General features: G+C 43.2%; 1 protein-coding gene across 7 annotated transcripts in view; it reads left to right on the forward strand.

Moving 5' to 3' along the window:
- nav1a (neuron navigator 1a) overlaps positions 1-19,996 on the forward strand; it is an 84,923-nt gene that overhangs the window by 30,282 nt on the left and 34,645 nt on the right. For all 7 annotated transcript variants that reach the window (XM_085260796.1, XM_085260798.1, XM_085260799.1 and 4 more), the window contains 2 exons: positions 1,633-1,735; positions 3,195-3,521. In XM_085260796.1, coding sequence (XP_085116922.1) covers positions 1,633-1,735; positions 3,195-3,521 — 430 coding nt within the window. The remainder of the gene's footprint in view (positions 1-1,632; positions 1,736-3,194; positions 3,522-19,996) is intronic.

Raw genomic sequence — 19,996 nt, forward strand, 5'->3', positions numbered from 1 at the left:
ACACGAGTGCTCCCACATAACAAAGCCGGACTATTTTTGTGATTAAACATTCCCAGTGTGTCGGTGTGTGTATGTGAATGTGAGCCGCAAAGGTTTGCATCTCAATGATTCCACATTGAGCTGCCCGTCCCCAGGGCCCTTCCAATCAATTGTCTATGTGGCCGTCCTGTATAGGAAAAAGCAAAATCAATCCAGCTTCATAAATCTGCTCTGACGTTTTCCTCACTGTGTCTCAGTGTGTTTGCACGTGACGAGACGCAACGTACAAATGTACGTGTTCATTCAGCAGCTGTTGTTGAGAGTGGCAGTTAATAATTAGCCCCCCCTCACTCATTGGCATGACCTCTCCACCCCATCACCTCCTCACTAACCAGCTGGACTGATTCCTAGGAGTGCCTGCTGTCTGTGTGTACGTGTGTGGCTATTTTCAGCAGCTAGGCCCCGTTTGCTGTAAATTTTAATGCAACAGTCCAGCTGAAAAAGAAGCTACTACTACAGTAATATAAGCAACTTTAAATATATTGCAACAAAATGTATATGTAAACATGAACACGTGAAGCGTAGATATCACGTATTTGCTCGGCCAGAACGACTCTGTGACAGTGATGGATGTACTGATCTGATGTTATCCCTCATGTGCTGTGCGTGCTTAGGAGCCAGCTGGTCAGTTCTAATGGTCTATTGAACTGAACCTCGGGGTGAACTGAGTGCCCCATATCTGCCACCATAACACTTTTATTACCTTCTCCTCATTCGACACAAAAACATGTCAGGGAGTCGGAGAGAGCAGGGGTCAAAACCAGTGAGGCGTCTTTGTTTCTGGCTACATGGAGTAAAAGTGGAAGCAGTTTGACACATTTGAGTAAAATTAGGTTAAATTAATTAGTAGTAAATTCCTAAGCATAAATACTGGATATCTGCATTGATTTATTAAGAATTTTCATCCAGTTTTATCTGCAATCACACTCACACATAAACACATACGGTACATGTACACATGTGTGAAACAGCAGTGTAGCTACACCACTCAGCATGACGCCACGTGGCGTAATCTCAGTAGATTATAGCATATTAGGAAGGGGTGAGACAAATGTCAGTATGTCCCTTGATGGGTTGAAGTGTAAAAGGCTTTTGATTTATTCTGGCAGTGACAAAGTAGAGGGCAAGGAGGCACTATGAAATAAGCAAACACCAGGGCACTGTGTTAGAGCTGTGTGGGTTTAAAGGCCTCCTGTTGTTTCGTCTGTCTGCATCATATTTAATTTATTTTGCTCCACTACCATCTGGGGAAAAATAAACCTGCTTACTCTGCATTCTCTTATCTGGGAGTCCTTCTAGTTTCACCATTTAAGTCCATAGTTGTAGAGTTTTTTCTGGCTTTGTTTTCATTATTGCATGCAATCCTAGATATTGCCACTGGGTGGATGAATTGAACATTGAATGATTATTAGCCTATGCAGTCTACTGCAAGCATTTCTAATATAGAAAAACTTCACTGATTGGGTTTCAATTAATATTTTATTGTGCATCTGTATTCATTAAGCTCCTGTTCAAACGCACATGGACATTTTTAAGTTGCAGCATGACAATTTTTTGTGGTTAAGATCACTCACGTGTGTGTACCCCCTGCAGACCCAGAGTCCCAGAGGAAAAGGACGGTGCAGAATGTTCTGGACCTTCGACAGAACCTGGAGGAAACCATGACCAGCCTGAGAGGCGTGCAGCTCAGCCACAGGTCAGCAGTGTCAGGGTTGTTTCTCCTCTCTTCACATGAACTGAAAATAACTGATAGTAGCACAGATGCCGGGAAAAGGCTCATTGTGCAGGTGAAGTAACAACATCATTTTTGATTACTGAGAAAAGTATTAATTTGGAACAAACTGCATGCAGACAAACCGGTTTCCAAAGCAAAGGAAAAGAAAAATAGCAGGTCAGAGTAAAAAATAGTAACAGGTAGGATGGGCGGGTTGTTGTGTGTTTTGGGGTGAGCTGGTTGCATGAAGGCTCTGAGATCAAGATCGGTATTGTGAGTAAGTTAGTGTGTAATTTCCCACCTCCTCTTTGCTCTCTTTGAGTTGGTTGAAATGGGAGAGAAGCAGGATTAGCTCAAAGCTGGCTTCAAAGCAAACCCTTCCAATGCACACTCACGACTCACATCTACACACACAAGAAGACGAGCAATGATGCGCTGATTAATTGCACCGGTGCTTCCTCTGTTTCCTGGGCTGGGTTCTAGTTGAGTTCGCCATATCCCCACACTTTGTCCTTGAGAGCTTCCGTCCGCCTGTCCATGAGTCTCCTGCTATGTGTCCTATCTGTGTCCCTCAGTGGGAGTCTCCCTTCATGTAAAGTAAATCAGCAGATGCTTCCCTGCTGGAATACATTTCCTTTGCCATTCATATTTTTATTTCACGGTAATAACGTTGAATCTCTCCCTGTTGTGCCAAAAATGGAAGATTCACGTGTGAGCGTGATGTCGCATATCCGGTGAATAAAGGGTACTTAGGAGGGAACATTTATATGAATACAACAAGCGGATTAGTGAGCAAGCAAATTGTTTTCTTTACACATATTTTACTTGATATACTGAATAAACATAAACAGAAAGCCTGTGAAAATCTGAGTGGGCACGGCTCCACTTCCTTTCTGCCTGTTTAACATTAGCACTTTTAAAACTGTCTTTATTATTGGCTGGTTCCGCTTTGTTCTGTATCATGCAGAGAGGATTAATTTTAATGTAGCAAGCAAATGCATGTGCTGCCACACAGTTTGAGCGCTAGCAACTTTTAATATGCTAATTCTCATCACTGTCAGTGCAGACACTAAGCGTCGATGTGCTGCGCTGGCTTGGAACAGGACATTTATGCACTTTGTACACATTTATACAAATATATGCCTGCATAAAGTAGGCACGTATTTACGTGGAGCATAGAGCAACACAAAGGAATGTGAAAACACATGCACCTCACATGTAGCTTGCATGTGTACATATATGCAAACATGCACATCTCAGCTCGTGCATGCTTTTTAAATCGTGATGTTCCACTGAGAGAGGAGGATACAGGGTGGGGAGAGATTGATTGAAATCGAAGAGGAAATGAAACGCAGATATTCATTTCCTGTCTGTTAAAAATGTAGCTGTGAATAATTATTTTCATCACCTAAAAACTGTCTTTTTGTTTGTCTTTCCACAGCTGTGCAGAGGGGACTATGTGCTACGACAGCGATGAAGCCGCTGCCTTCTCAGTTTCCAGTCTGTCAAATCGTTCCTCTCCGCTGTCATGGCGTCAGGGTCAAGCTAGCCCTCGTCTCCAAGCTGGTGATGCTCCGTCCACGGGTAACGCCCACTCAGAAGTGCCCCTCAGGATCAGCCACGCATCTCGTATCCACCTTATCGAATCCCTGGACGACTCCAACCCGACCCTCCTGAAGGGAGATTACCTCAGTGACAGTGACCTCGGCGGGAAGAGCCCAAATGAAGATGATGACGAAGATGATGATATTGATGATCTGGGCAATGGGTAAGTTATTCTTTTATGTGGACAGCACATGGAAAGCTAACTAAGAAAACAGGCCACATTAATGGTCTTACCATTTCTTGTGAGGTGAATCCTGCCACCTGCCAGTTGTTACAATCCTAGAGCCACAGACAGAAGTGGAGTTAGTGGTTTGCCAGCACAACAAAGTCTTGATGAGCCCATCTGCAATGAATCACAAGCCCTCTTTCATAATGCCTGCCATGACATTGTCAGCTGTAGCCCCCCTCGTGCAGTTGGCTCTGCTATAGTCAGAAAGCAGCCCTGAGGCAAAGTCCGAAAATGATGTCAGCATTATGGAGCCCCTCACAGAGATCATCCTGTCATTCAGCTGCAGGCCCACTGGCTTCACCAGCAGGTTTCCATGTGCAGGACCCTTAACGACGCTGGCTCACCAGAACCTGCTGGCAAAGCTGGAATGCAAATGTCTTTGGAAAACTGGTCACTAAACCTGCCTAGCCAATGAGAGCGCAGCCAGAGCTCGTCATGGCCAGAATAGTTTTTGTTTTGAAGTAGCCATGGATTTCTTGGAAGAAATGATTAAATTTTGTGGTGAGGTCACATCATAGAACAAAACATGAGCTCCAGAACTGTTCATCAGCATGTTTGTTGTGTCGTGTAGCAGCTTTAACCCGGGGAGGTCCACGCAGTCGAAACTTTGTTTCTCTTTTCTAATAGAGCTCGACAAAAAAAGAGTATTTATGATGTGAGACAAAACCCCTTAGAGACCACAGCTGGCTGTTCCCCGTGTTTCTGTGGCAGCAAATACTGAGCAGTTTATAAGAGGAGGGTCGCTATGTTCGTTTGTTATCAGCCAGACAATTAGACCAGAGTGAAATAATCCCAGTCAGATCGAGGTTAATGAGAGTGCTTTCGGATTTTTGCGCTGATATAATTACTGACAAGATTGCGTGTTGTTCCTCCATGAACTCGAGTAGTTCTTCGAATTAGATGGACGGGTCATAGGAGTGACCATCCTGGCGATCGTTACCTGGTGACGCCATTACCAGTCGTGCAGAATTACAAGACGCCCAACAATTCACCAACAGAAGAAATCAAGTTTCGAGGATTTGCTAAAGAATGACCTAAGCTGTGTTCTCTGGACTTTCTCGGTTAGTTTTGGACAACTTGCAGCTCTTGCCCCACTATGAGCAGATATGACACAACAGTTTTAACTCAACTGTAGACGCGGCGTCGCATTTCACTGGCCAGCTCTAAGCACCGTGAACAAAAACACATTATCTTATAAACTGTGAGTCTGGCAGTGTGGGTGTAACCTGCAGAGCTTGTCCAACTAAACCTTTTTTTTTTAAAAAGAGCTTGTCCTGGCCACACTTTGACATCTCCATAGTAACTGCAAAAATGCACCGCCAGTCACCAGGAAATCAGTTGCGACACAGTTCACATCCCTTTATTGCGTTACTGGGGATCTGGTCATGGCTGATTAGTGGTTGTACAGGTTTATGTTGTGTTTTGTGTTAGGAGGCTAAAAGAGGAGCAACAATAGTTGGCAGACTAAAGGAAAAAGATTGAGAAACAGAGGTGACAGCGGTGACAGAGTAGGCTCACAAACTCATACTGAGGCAAACATAAAGGGAAAAACAGCCTTTTTGTTTGTGCCTTCTGTTTAACATAGAACTGTGAAAGACAGAAATACAATAGTAATGATTCAGGGTTGATCCTCTAAACTTTAAAGCTGGGCTAAACACTGGTTTCTAGCAAGGGGGTAAAGGTAGTGCTGACACATAGGCTCTAACTTATTGTCCAAATGTAGGTTAAGATTTGTGAGATTTCGGTTCTGGAGATTAACTAAGCTTTATTTTATTTTTTACGGTTGGTTAATTTGTATTGTCCTGAATTGGAATCCGATGGATGTTGGTAAGAGTCAAACTTAAAGAAAAAAGCTTCTTAAAACAAAAGTTATCAAAACGTTTCAGCAGTTTTTCTGTGTGCGATTCTGTACGTGTTCTGGTGACCATGTTTAAATGTGCTTCTATAACTGCGTAAATAAACACCCAGTGGTATTACCGAGTCCTACAGAGGGGATGAAGCCCTGAAATGTTCATCTTTATCTTCTTTTTTTTCAAATAACTTTTACATGACCCAAGAAGTCTTGTCTGGTCGTGCCTAATGCTCCGTTATACTGTAACCTGTGTAATACACAGGTGTTTGCTTGCTGCGGTTTTAAACTACACACCTAATATATATATTTTACCACTAGAGGGCAGAATTGTCTTGTTCTGTGCTGGTCCCTCCACCCTTTGAGCTTTGAGAGCCCCAGTGCTCCATTTCTCCCTCTTAGCCCATAAGTTATTACACATACTTATCCATTATACATGCAGACACCACCCTGTCATACAGAGGTCGCACTACATATCTCCTCCTGTATATAATACACAGGATTTCCCCTTATGCATTATGCATTGTTTGGATTTTGTATTTCTCATCTCTTTGTTCTTTAAAATGAAAGTGAAACAGAAGCAAAGAAAATTCTTTCACAACATTCTCATTTTTGTCCTTAAACATGTACAGATGACCATGTGACTCACCGCTGGACTCATCATGGCTCACATGAGTCACATGCACATACTAAGTTTACCGTGACTATACGTGGCTGAGCACAGACCCCATGTACTCACGCACACACGCTGAGTCATGATCCCGTCACTCAGTTATCTGTTTCCTGTGCTTTTCAAGCCTGGGCCTCTACTTACATCTGGAGCCAAGTCCCCCTCCCAGTATTTCCCCTGGACTCCCACTCATGTACGCGTCATTCAGATTTGTTCAATTGTTGCAGTGATTTACTTTGTGTAACCTGCACAAATATAAACGAAAATGCAGATCAATAGCATGTTTGCATATATACAGCCACGGGAAGCATTCATTATTTGATTTTTACTTTAATTCATTTAAGTAAAAATACAGTTGGACAATAATATAAACTTGAGAGTTTGTGCCATTTTTAAATTAAAGGAAAAACAGCTTTTTGTTTTCTGCTCTCATAGATTTTATATTCAAAGGTAAGTTGCCATTTAAAGGCATAAAAAAATATCATTACATATTCATCACAGTGCAAACAGTCCGGTGTGCAGAGAGGCACCAACACCACAAAGAGCAATGGGGTCGATTCTGTACTAAGTATTTGAAAATATTTGAGCTGGAGCTAAGATATTGTGCTCAGACTAGTTCTAGTTTGTGTGTGCATGTGACTATACGTGCATGACCAGTGTGACTGTAATGAGCGCGCCTGTGTCTGAGCATCACATTGTTGTGATGGACAGCGTTAATTGTGGTGATAATTGGCCTACATGCGCAAATTCACGTGTTAACAACTGGTTGAGTGTGCGCTGTTTTCCACCCTGCTGGGTGCAGACACTTTAGCTTCTGGGTGGAAGCGACCTCCCATTAGTAAACGCATAGTCTCCATGGTTACACCGCGAGACAGGCTGGCTCAGTGCACTAAATGTCTGAATTATGAAAACATCGTGGAGCAGGACAGACATGCACGCACACGCACACACACACACGCACGCACGCACGCGCGCACACGCACGCACGCACACGCACGCACGCACTCTAAGCTCCCTGAAGCATTTCTGTCTGAGTGCTTTGATTTAGTGCCACGTGCGTTCTAAAGCAACAGCAGTGAGCTGGCTTCTCTGTCACTTCAGCTACAGAGAAGTGAAACACAAACAGGAATGTTTTAATAGAGAAGTAATGTGTTTTGAAAACCAGCGAGGCCTGGAATAGGCTTTGAGATCATCACTGGTTACTTTAGCCTTGTGACGGCGACTAAATGTTTGGCCTCACAGACACTTTAGAGGTAAAGTTAAATCTAAAGCATTATTAATTTAGTGTAATTCAATAGACCTTATCATTGCCTCTGATCCTTATCTCCTGTGTTACTGGGATGTACTCCAAACTCCTCTACATGTGTACTTTGAGTGGGTATGAATGTTATTGCAGCTTAAATTTGTTGGTCACCAACTCCATCTACTGGCCAAAAACGTACGTGTCACATATACATGTATTAGCATGAAGATAGACACATCCTGAACCTTTTGATTCATGAATTCTTTTTCTTGCATCTGGTTTTGACCTGGTTACTAATTCACTCTCAGCCATGTAGGTCTTCCTTATTGCTGAGACCCCGAACTTTTACACTGTGACTCACACTGAGGTCCAATTACAAACCCCTCCCAAAATCAGCACAGCACTCTAAATGTTGTTATAACTTCAGCTGTGATTAAAATGAAATATAGTGGGAGAAACGTGGAGAAAACACATTAAATTCAATGGTTTTTTGAGGGGTTTTTCCCTTCTGAGCATGAGCACAGTTGTGTTCACATCTCTCCCGTGTTAGGATGTTAAAGGTGAGACGCATGTATGGTCAGAAGAATCTAAAGAAAAGAGACCTGAATGGCTTTTAAGGCAAGTTTTGAGGCCTTCTCTTGAGTTTTAAAGATGATGCAGTTGTAGTGTTTATCGCAGTGAAGTTAAGTCACGTTTGCATAAATATAATATTTTAATTACTTGTTGATATTCTGTTAATTGTGCTGAAGTATGTGTGAAAACTTAAGACTGAAGGACTTTAAGCTGAACAGCCGTGAGTCGATAGTGAAAGTGTCAAGAAATTCTGAATGTCGACTTGATGCTTGTTGGAAATGTTGGCAGTGTCTCCCACGATTTTTGCTGCCTGTTTGCTTTTCATAGTTTACATAAATTATTGGCTAAGGAATTAGGAACTGGGGATGCAACATATTTAGGCTGATGCTGACGGACATTTTGACCGACAGCTGATGCCAACAGTGAATGTTTCAGTCTGTTTTGTAAAAGAAAAGATCAGACTGTTTTTGTTTTTTTTCAGAGAAACAAAGAAATCTAAGCCTGTTTGCATATTTTATGAACATTTAGTCGTCACAGAATTGACAAATATCGCCTGCAGATCAGTAAATGCTGTCTTCTATTTGCCCATATCTGTCCATAACACCAATAAGATGTGTATCTCATACAGTATGAGAACGTTACAGGGCACAGATGTGTGTATTTGTGCACCTATACTTTAGTATGGTGTTGTGTGTCGGAGGCAGATTCACATGAAAAGTTGATGAGAGGCAGATTGAGGTGTGTCTGAGGAGGTTGGCGGGGCGCGCTGTCTTACACCACCTACTTCTCTCTCTCGGCCTCTCTGCCTCTGTGCCATGCTCCTTTGGCTCTGTTTGCTCAGCGTGGCGTGTAATCAATTACTTTTTCTGTCATTATGGAGGGGACTTTCTTTTGTTCCAGCACGTGCGGCCAAACACTAGCGAGAACTCCCACGGAGAACACACACAGAGACGGCCAAAAACACCGTCTATTAATTAATCGCAGCCATTTTGCTTTAGGATAGATCAACAGAGTCGTATGGAGATTTCTAACCACAACAGCCGCACTTTACTGTACAGGATAATTCGATTTAACTCACATCTAGCTGAATTTGCATTTAGCTGCATTGTGCATCTGCCGGACTATTTTTCTAAGGGGTGATGTAACCACCTCCAGCTCTAACAGCGGGAGGTTGCTGACAAACAATAATGACATTAATCTGTTTGTCTGTTAATATGGGACAGATAAGCATCCACCCACACATCTAATCATATGCACACATAGAAAGAGACAGACACCAACCCGCAAACACATTAAAAGAATTAGCGGAGAGTAACATATGGGGCTTCATGAGGGATTTGCAGGCCTAGAAACCCCCCTGACTCCTCCTATTTCGATGCAAACAATGCCCTTAACTCATGTTGTACTCTTGTGTGTTTGCTGAGGCTGTGTGAGCCTCACGGTTTTATCATTAACCTTTTTATTGCCCTGCATTATGCGACATTGTTTCCTTTAAGACTAAACAAACAAAGCACAAACTGAATGAATGAACATTTCTCTCAGTTCAGTTTAACTGGTACTCAAAGTATTTGCTTTGACCCTTTTTTCTCACCACTTTCTCCTTTTCTGTTCTCACACATTTACTCATATCCACGTACAATTACACACATATGCTGGTGTTAATGTTCAGCTAGGCTGGACTCCTGCTGGTCTCTATGGATATGTTTAGTTTGGCTACTTGCCATTTCATTATTGTGAAACATACTGTTGAGCAACAAGCACATGTTCTGGATCGGATCTTGGGAGCTACTCTTACATCGCCCAGACAGATTATTCTCACGTTCTCCCTGAGAGAAAAAAACTTTGGGAAAGTCAGTGACTCAAAGAAAAAACAAGGTGCATCTAGATACTTTTCAGCCATGCTGTGAAACTTCCCTTTTTCGACCCTCCACCCAAGCAAACTCCAAAAACCACTGTCGGAGCTACTGTTGCCTGGACCCCCCACCCCCCCACGCTGAGGCTTGGTAAACCCCTATGGAGATGCGATGGCAAAGTCCCTCCTAATCCTTGGCTTCCTCTTATGGCAGGGTTCAGAAAAGCAAAAGAGGAGTGAAGGACTTGGTCAGCAGACTGCAAGGATAAGGGGGTCTGTGTGAGTGTGCAGGACCCCCGCATAGTTCAGAGGGATGCATTACCATGACAACAGTATAAGCGAATGACGAGAACAGTTTGTGCGCGAGTCATTCGGCTTCTTAACTTACAGAGGTCAAAGTGTCACGGCTTCACCCATTGACCAACTCCACTCCATTTCCTTTAAGGAAAGAGATGAACGCCACTCTTCCTGGAGGTGTTTGAAATTCACTTTTTTTCTTATGACGTAGTCACACTCGGCCTACAGAAGAGATGAAAAGAGGCAAGTGACCTGAAAACAGTGAACATGATACTAAAACAACAGCAGCCGACTTTAAACCACTTAACCCGCCAATATATCGGACTTTTTGGCAACAATTTTAATAGAAAACATATTGCTCAACCCCAACACATTGGAGACGATGGTGCTCACTGCATTGAAATGTCGTGTTAAGTGACCAGCAGTAATTATTCAGAATCATTTCTCTTTGTATTATCACAATAATAACTAGCAGATGTTTCTTGTGTCTTTTCTTTTTCTGAAGTCTTGTGATGAGTTCAGCAGGAACATGTAAACTGATTTTTAGGATCAACAGCAGCTGGTCGGCCACTTTTGTCTGCTATGCAGAGTCTTGCCAGTTAAGCTTATAGTTAGTATAGCTGGTCCTGTAGACTTTCTGTTGTTCCTGCTGCTGTTTCCATTTTGCCCTCAGCTGTTGGTGGTATATTCTGTGGAACATCACAGTAAGAAGGAAGTGACAAGGATACTGTTTATGGAAACAGAAATAACAGCAGAATTTTGTTTTTGCTTGAAACTTGTTGGTTTTTTTTAATGCTGTAAGCAGCATATGGAAAAAAATCCATTCACTTTCATTAAATCTGGAATGGCAGTAATAAACATGAGACATCGGAAACTTTAAACAGCTTGTTGTGAAATGTTGTTCCCCTTTCGTAACTTCCAAATGAGTGGTTTCTGTTATTTAAAATAAAAAATGTTTGAGGAAATTGTCAGGTTCATTCCTGAGAAGATTGGTTCCCACAGTAACCCCCCCGATCCCCTCCATCCACACACACACACACACACACACACCCTCTTGCTAACCTTTATCTAACTCATTCATGTCCTCCCTTCACATCCACAGAGCCTGTAAAGAGCACGCTGGGTTCATCTATTGGGGGTAAATGAAAATGCACGGTTAAGCTTATTGAGAGCTTTTCGGTCTCAGACCTGCGCTACAAGTGCAGTCTCACTCTCACGCATACTTGCAATATATGCAGTAAAGCCCAGTCGTGGAAGTGTAACAGCAGGGTGTGACGGGGGTTGGTAATGCGCATAAGAATTAGCCTTGCTTCCCTCCCATTGACTCCTACCGTGTTATTCTCTGGGGCTGTTTCCACGTTAGTCACACACTTTTCTTTTTGCCCTCCTGCCATCATTTTCCCTTCCTGTTCACTTCATTACACTGTGTCTTAATCTCTTTTCAAGCACGCACCACTTCTCCTGGTACTGAACATACCCTCATTAGCAGACTCGGGCTAAACTGGCTGCACAAATGTTTCGAGCTGCGTTTGAATTCTTTTGGATTTTTTTTTCTTCCCCACCTCGTTTTCTTTTTTCTTTTTTTTTGTCTCTTAAGAGGGAAAGCATCTTTGAAGTCAGGAATAGCATCCTCTCCAAGCAGGTGCCTAATGAGGTTCTTTGACATGGAAGGTCCAAAAGTTAAGCACAAGAAATGCACTCTGTGGTAACTGTGAGTGCATCATAATGGAGTTCTAACCAGTTTACAGACTTTTTGCAGGTTGGTATAAAAAGTATTGGTTATTAATTTGTCTAATATGTCTAAATATAAATAGTATATAGGACTTAGTCTATGACCATGTTGGAAAACACTGCAGACTGCAGGAATACTGCACCACTCTTAAGCTACATCCACACAAAGTAGCACGCAGTCTCAGTACAAACTAAATGTTTCAGAGACCAGTTCAAATATCACATTTCAGAGTCATTTTTACATATCTCACAGTCAACAAACTTCGTGTATTGTTGTATTGTTGTATTGTTAAACTTATAAAAGAGTTTAAAAATCAAAAGCTCTTAAACCGCTGCTCATGGACGTCGTGGTGAGATTGTATTTCAAACTTCACATCTAACGCTGTCTGAGCTTGTCTGTCAGGTCCCAGTGAGCATCCTGGTTACTTTCCAGGAAGAGTTGCTACAACAGTCTTGCTAGGTCAGATCTCGAAACTTTTTACATCACTTTCATCGCGGTACCAGTCTGTATTGCATGCATTACCTTAGTAGCGAGGCATGCACAGGCTTACAGTTGCACTCTGTGTCTCTTCCATCTTTCTTTAATCTCAACAAATCTTTTGCCAATTTGCCGTACGGTGCATTTTGAGCATGTAAGCTTACGTGCATGGGGTGGCAACAGGCAGCTGTACTTAACGTTATACGTCAGACATGCAGCATAAACACACAAAATATCACAAAAAATCACCACTCTTAGTAAAAATGGGAGAAACGACACATTCTAATACATGGTTAATCATCAGTGGAGGCAACAATGCCACAAGTACAACCAGTATTTTGTGCATATGCCAAAAATCACGACCATACAATGGACCTCTCCATCACTGTAGGTGTAAATGTGCCCCGTGTCTAAATAAGAGCAGGAAGTCACTTTTAAGGGATGATGGAGCCAGTTATGTTGTCTACTGTATGTCATGCTTGAAAGGGGCTTTAGGCCTCTTAGTTCATTGTAAGAAGTTCACTGAGAACAACTCAGTGCTGTTAAATTAAACGCATGCTAGAGATATTCAAAATGACACTCGGCATTTAAAAGAAAGCTGGCTAGGAAATAATTACATATAGATGTGTTTTTGAGTGCAGACAGGAAGAGAAACATAAAACCAGGTAGGAGTGAGAAAGCAGACAACTGAAACTGAAACAAGGTAAAAGAGAAAGCTCTGTGTAATATAAGAAAACTTAGTTTTTCAGTATGATCAAAGTCTGTGAGGGATTTAAAAAGTGTGTTTATATTCATTACATTGCTGTTTCCACATGGAAACATACAACAGCCCAGCTCATGGATACACACCATGTCCGTGTGTGTTCCTGCGCTGATAAGGGGGATGAGTTTTCCCAGGTCTGTTGTCTCTTTCATCAGGAGGGGAGTGACCAGTTCCCAGGGTCGTATGGATGACCCTGTCTGTACACTGTCATTACATAGTTACATCACTACCTAATTACACAGGTTTTCCTGCACCAACACAGACACACAGGGTCTTGAAAACTTGAAAACAAGCACTGTGCTCTTAGGTGGTGGGTGAAAGGGGGGTAGCAGTAAGAAAAAAAAAAAAGGAAAAAAGAGACAGAGTGACTGTCTTTGATGAGTAAAGGCAAATAAACAGGGGGAGACAGAGGGCATGTCTGGACATGAGTCAGTGGTTGGAGTAAAAGCTGGCCAGCCACTGAGAGCTGTCCAAGTAACCCTTCTGAGAGCTGACATAAATAAAAGCTAATGCTGAATGTGGGAGTAGTGTTGTGCTTTTGTGTGTGTGCGTGTGTGCGCACATAGCAACTGTTTTCCTTTCTCTATATTAGTAACGCTAGGCAACGACGATGGCAGCGGCTTCACACACCTGCGGTCCAGCATGCCAATGTGCCAGTCACATTCTGCAACACACACCAGCGCTGTGTGCCCACCTGGCCCTGCATGGGACGGGCGAGCAGGGCCCTGAAGAATCCTGTCGTTGTTCCTGCTGCACTTAAAAACAGGGTGTTAATGAGCTCTTGCTTTCTCCCGCTCTCTCTTTATCCCTGTGTTGGGATTTTCCTCTTTATTTCTGACTCTCGCCTTTCTTTCTTTGCCTCTCACACATTTTCAGTGTCCTGATTTTACTGAAATGACACTGTTAATTGCCTTCATTTCCCCCTCCTCTGACTGTCTCTCTCCTTTTGCTCTTCTTTCACTTATTGAACAGCAGACAGACAGATCTATTCACTGGGGTCCACTCAGTACTTAAAGTGTTTAAACACCACTGGATGTTGTGAGGGGAGTGGATACACAATACAAGTCTATTGCTCTGAAAGTCTCCAATAGCAAAAACACACAGTGCTACAATAGAAACATAGTCTTTGGCCTCAGAGCCAGAGCCAGTGTCTTTTTGATCATGTAAAGAAAAAAAAAAGAAGAAATAAAGAAAGCCAAAGAGCTGTCAAACCAAACTCTGCTGTCGAAGACACACATACCCCAGGCAACTGATGTTCTATAACGCATCAATAAAATATGTGTTACAGCTAAGTGGGTTGCCAAGAGGTACTAAGTCAATCCTACATTAGTGCATCAGGATTTAAAATACAATTCTGGGGTTTTCATTGGAAGTAGCCTACAAAATCATACCCCAAAGCATAAGACCATGTGCTTTCAGCTGGAAAGAAATCTGGTAAATACTGTTAGAGTCCAGCAGCTCAGTGCAGTGTAGTGGAAATTTTTATTTTGTGTCACCGGTACTGAAGGTAAAGACTTTTTCCACCGACATTTGCTGTTAGAAGACGAAAACAAATTCAGTTCAGTGGAGCAGAGACTTGCTGCTAGACCGGAGTCAGGGGTTTGTGTATTGTGCGCCGATTAGAGTTTTGAAGAGTGTGGAAACGTCTTCGACGTGTGGCTTCGGAGAATTTGATGGCTCCGTGGTTGTCCCACGGCTCAGTGCGTGTTTAAACCTCTGCGCTTTTTTTGGAAAACGCGCAGCTGGTCGCGATCAGTGAAACGGGCCGGAGGAGGAGGAATTGGGTGTGTTGCCTGCCTTCCGTGCCTCCCTCCCTCCATGAGGGGGAGTGTGTGTGTCTGTGAGTGGAAGCACTGCGGGAGTGGGTCAGTCAGTCAACGCTGCTGACTCTTACAGGCGGTTCCCTGGTTATCAGAGCTGCGGAAAGCACCGGGTGGATTCTCTTTGGCCTCAGAGCTCTGGCAGCGGGATATGTTTAACGGGAACAAAGCGGCTTGAAAGCTGGACGGTTGTAGAATGAGCGGACGCGTGCTACACGGCAAAATGCTGCAGCTCCCGGCTCCGCAGCGCGCAGGGAGGACAATGCACTTTCTGTCAAGGTAATAAATGAGAATAGAACCTGCATGTGACTAGTGGGGATGCCGGATAAGAAGCTAATTGACACACACGTGTGCGGTTGTGTTTCTTCGTTAATGACACAAACTGGCGGTGCTCGGTCGTCGCAAAAGTGCTGCAGAGGCTCCGGCGGAGCCTGTGCGTAAAAATCGGCAGCATGTCTCATTGATAAAAGTCCAACAGCTGCGTGGTGGCACGTTTGAGTGTGCTGAATAGATTGCGCCGGGGCTGTTCTGGGATGGTATGTATCAGTCAGACACCTAGTAAAGAAAGGGCTTTGATCCCCGTATAGATGGAGCTGCCTCTTTGCCATGCCGTTTATAGGCAGACCTCAATGCGCAAAGCCATATGTTGAATCAGCACTGCCTTTTATTGTTGCTGCTCGTAGACCAACTGATTTCAAGCAGCAGACTCTGCAGCCTGAATCCATATCTGAGGAGAACATCTAATTACAGCGCTGAAGAGTGGATGTGAATGCAGCATAACTGCGCGCGCGCGTGAAGTGCGTGTTGGCCTTAAGTGTCTGTATTTTGCGGTCTGTTGTTTCATTGTGGATGTGGATGCGATGACATCTGCTTGACGGTGTTCTGTGGCTCAGTCACTCATCAGTGGCAGGTAGCCTGTGATGTGAGTGGGTGTGTTCATATTGATCCGCTGCGGGACTGGACCGCATTCTACAGAACAGCTGACCTACATTCTCAGCTGAAGCGTTCTCGGTGTATCTTCTGTGATTGGGTGAAAATCAGCAAGCCTCCTCCATATCATCTTTATGCCCACACCATGTGAGAATTCTCTTAGACTGTGTCTGAATGTGTGGGCTAATATAGGCCACTTGATAGCTGCAGGCTGTTAATGGTGAAGAAAGAAATGTGGAGAGAGATGCTCTTATTGAAAAAGCGACAACGACTCTGAAGTTGACTTGATTCACAGACACATTTGCCAAGATGCTCTGATGGTATTGATTCTACTTGTGTGGCTGTGCGTGGTGGTGGGGTGGGGTGGGGTGGGGTGGGGGGGGGGGTGTGTAAATGGAGGTCGACTTTGCTCTTTTTGGTCAGTTGACCCCCAGAGCTTCTATTGAACCTTTATGTAAACCCATTAGAGCATTAGAGTGACTTTAGTTGCACACATAACAGACACACACACACTGTCCCACCGGACCATCTAGTGGGTTGAGTCAGTGTGTTTGACTTGGGCACGCAGGCTTAAACTGACTGGCTGTCAAAAGAATGATAAACCTACAAATACATAGAAACTGACAGGAACACACTTAAAGCTTTCAGGCAATCACCAAACTGTATGATCGATGCCAGAGACGGTGGTAGTGAGAGTGTGAGTCCAAGTATGTATATGCCAGGGTGTGGGCACCAGCGTGTGTGTGTGTGTGTGTGTGTGTGTGTGTGTGTGTGTGGACAAACATGCGCCATTAGCCGACCACTTCTGGCCAACACAAAGATTTGCTCAACTCTGTTAGTCACATTGTAGTCAAGCCAACATCAACTTAGTGTCACTTTGTGTGTTTTTGAATGTGGTGTCATCTGAAAACTATACAAATAGCCTTCTCAGCACGTCTCACCTGCTGGTTCTCAAACTCAGCCAAATAACTCATTCCCATACTAGTGATGTCACTCTTTAGTGTGCATCACTCTGAAATCTTCCCAGTTTCTTATAATCAAATAAAAATGGAACATATGTCACTGTGATGCAGATCAGGCTCTTGCCATAGCTGATGTCAGTTAGCTGCAGTGGGGTAGTCACTGGCTAAGCAGCACATATAACTGGGCTTTCAGAGTTAAGAGTCCCAACTGCTTCATTGACTCAGTGTTACACTTTCCACATCTGTGCGTGCGTTGGGATCTGACTGACATAAATACCTTCATCAGAGGTGCTATGTTGGGCTCTATGAAGTAAACCCCGTGTAGACTTGTACAGACAGCAACCACATAACAAGGGAACTGATTCGTGCTTGCTTCCTCAATCTGCAGTCCAAGTACACTAAACAGTAGTGTACTAAGAACAACCTCATGTCCCTGACGTCTGCTTCTGTCTCTATTTCTGAAACCAAGTGTGATCTACACCTTAGAGGTACGATGTAGTAATTAAAAATGATATCTGTAAAGATTTCGATCACAGCCACAGGCAGGAGGAGAACTGCAAAGTTACCGTGCTGATGGAAATCCTGAATACCTTTATCGCTTTGCACGTTTCTGCTGACATTGTTGGTGCCCTTCAACTTTCATATTTCAAATTCCTATAGCAGAGCCTAACTGATACAGGATTTTGAAGTCTAACAGTAATATTTGGTGAGTTTAAAAAGTCCCATATGTTGGCCGACATCTTTATTTTTTTCTTCAAACATACGAAGCATAAATAAGTTAATCTAAAATTTGCCATGTGGAGCTGTTTATTTACTCATTTACGTTCTGCCTGACTTACTTGGGTCAGCTGTTGTTGTGTATGTGTCTAAACACATGCTGTCAACAGGAAAGTTGCTGAGAGCCTTGTGATGGACAGAGTGTGCAATGTCAGCACTCGTGACAATATGGTAAGGTGTTTTTTTCCTATTCTTCTTTATTTTTTCAGTTTTCATTTGTCTGCTGATATAAAAGCCGATACTGAAAGTCTGTAACTAGCTAATGCCGGACGATAATATTGGGACGGTGATAAATTGCTCAGGCTCTTATTTCATTTCTGTTCCTATCAAGAGCATTTATGCTATATCACACACAACTATAGGAAGTTTGCGACTTTTGCTTTCAAACAGCCCCGTTTCCATTCCACACAAACAATTTCTTTGTGATTGTGCTGGATTTAGGGACTCAACGCAAGATGGATTAAGTTGTTTTGGAAACGCGCTTTGCTGACTCAAAACTGGATGACTGGGATGCGACAGCTGCCTTACACCCTCGTGAATCATAGTGTATGAACAGAACTTAATACTGTTAAACACACAAACAGGTCCATCCATGTCAAACGTATTGTTTTCTTAGGGTGTCTCCATTTACAGAGTTGGTCAAAATATTTAAATCTCTCCTTCTGAGCACATATAGGCCTTCTTATTCAACCAGACAAACCAGTGGCACTTTAAACATCAAGGAACGTTTCTTCACTGTTCGCGGAGTCACCGGCCTAATTTGCAGTGGTTTCAAATCCTGGGGCACGGATGGAGGAGAAGAAAAACACATGACCTGAGTCTTTTCGTGCAACCACTGACTCGTGATGTGCAAATTAGTTTACTGTCCCTGCCTACCAGGTCATTAGAAAGACCTGTGAGCGAAACAACAGATGCTTGTGACCTGTGCTTGTAAGACATCCACATACGCTTTTTTTTTTTTTATTATACACACGGGAGCCAGTGTTCACGACCAGACCTTGTATTTTCTCGAGGTGGTCCCTCCTGTGGTTTAGTGAGTTCCTCTGTTACTTCAAAGCCAAAGAAGAACCTATAGCCAGACAACACATGCACACATGCCGCTTCTGCCTGATAATGAAGAGTAAAAACCACAGTGTCTTATTTTGAAACTTCCAGGGGTTTTTCTGAGTTCAGTGGAAAGTTAGGTGGTTCCTCTGGCTTGCACTGGAACGTCAGGCTGCAAATTACAGTTTTAATGAAACCTCTGGAACTGTCATTTTATCCCTGTGTATGTCTGCGCACTCGTGCTGTGGTATGCATATGTGCGTCTGCATATGTTGAATGATTAGGGAGTGGGACCCCAGAATACACTCGTTGGAATGTGAAGTGTGTGTTTTGAGTGGCCCGCGGGGCAAGGAATGCCTCCCAAATTCACTGTAACAGCTTTAAGTGGCATGACCGGAGTGTGTGTGCTATAAGTTGACAGCAGGTGATAGGCGTGGGCTCCTGCAGGGTGCGCCCTTAGGCTCGCTGGTCACTGCCACATGTGTTCACACATGCAAGTACACAAACAAGAGCACTAGAAATGCACACACAAGCTAATTCTTAAAGAAGTTGTGACAGTCTAAAATTTAAGTACAGCAGGATGCTGCAAGTTTGTAGAAAGACCATATGGGTTGAAGCTGCACTGTATCCAAGTGTAATGTAGACCTGTTGCCTAACAAATCTATCCAGAAAACATTAAAAACCCCAGTGACACCTCAGTGCCAACCATCACACCACCATCCTCCCCCTAACAAGTCGAAATCTGCAATCATATGTCAAACAATGAGGAAGTATTTTGTTACTGAAATTACCACAATTGTTACTGAAGAAGAAATAGTTCAGCACACTGGTAAACATCACCCTTTTTTTTTTTTTTGCTGGCAGGAAGTTCAAAATAAGGTTTCAGTGCTAGACTTGGTCTTATTTCCATTAAAGACGGGGTTAAATAATCTGTTAATCATAAAGTTTTGCTTCTTGACTTTTCAAACAATGTCCCAACTTTTTTTCCAGACAGGTTTTACAATGACAGGTCTGTCCCCTTAACTGTGTGTGTGTGTGTGTGTGTGTGTGTGTGTGTGTGTGTGTGTGTGTGTGTGTGTGTGTGTGTGTGCGCGCGCGTGTGTGTGTGTTTTAATAGGTGTCTGTTTTATATCAGGCAGCAGAAGTGAGAAAGCATCTCTCCTCGAGTCAATGGACCTTTCATTCTTTTCCTTTTTTGTTCAGGTGGTGTCTGCACGACCTCCAGCAGGTGCTCAGTGGTGTTCTGTTGGTTATGTAGTTTCTTTGTGCAGCTCACTGTGAACAGAAGTTATGAACCATATTTGATTCACTTTTTGCTCCCTTTCTTTCTCTCTGTCCATTTTCAGTTAATGTTTCAGTTATCGAATTAACTGAAAAGCTTGAAGAGAGCTTCATCCTTTATCTGACGACCCAGGACAAT

Source organism: Mchenga conophoros, linkage group LG20, assembly GCF_057382185.1.
Source record: "Mchenga conophoros isolate Kocher_MC1m ecotype Shallow Benthic linkage group LG20, M_conophoros_male_GT1.1, whole genome shotgun sequence".
In the NCBI taxonomy this organism is placed as follows: Eukaryota; Metazoa; Chordata; class Actinopteri; order Cichliformes; family Cichlidae; genus Mchenga; species Mchenga conophoros.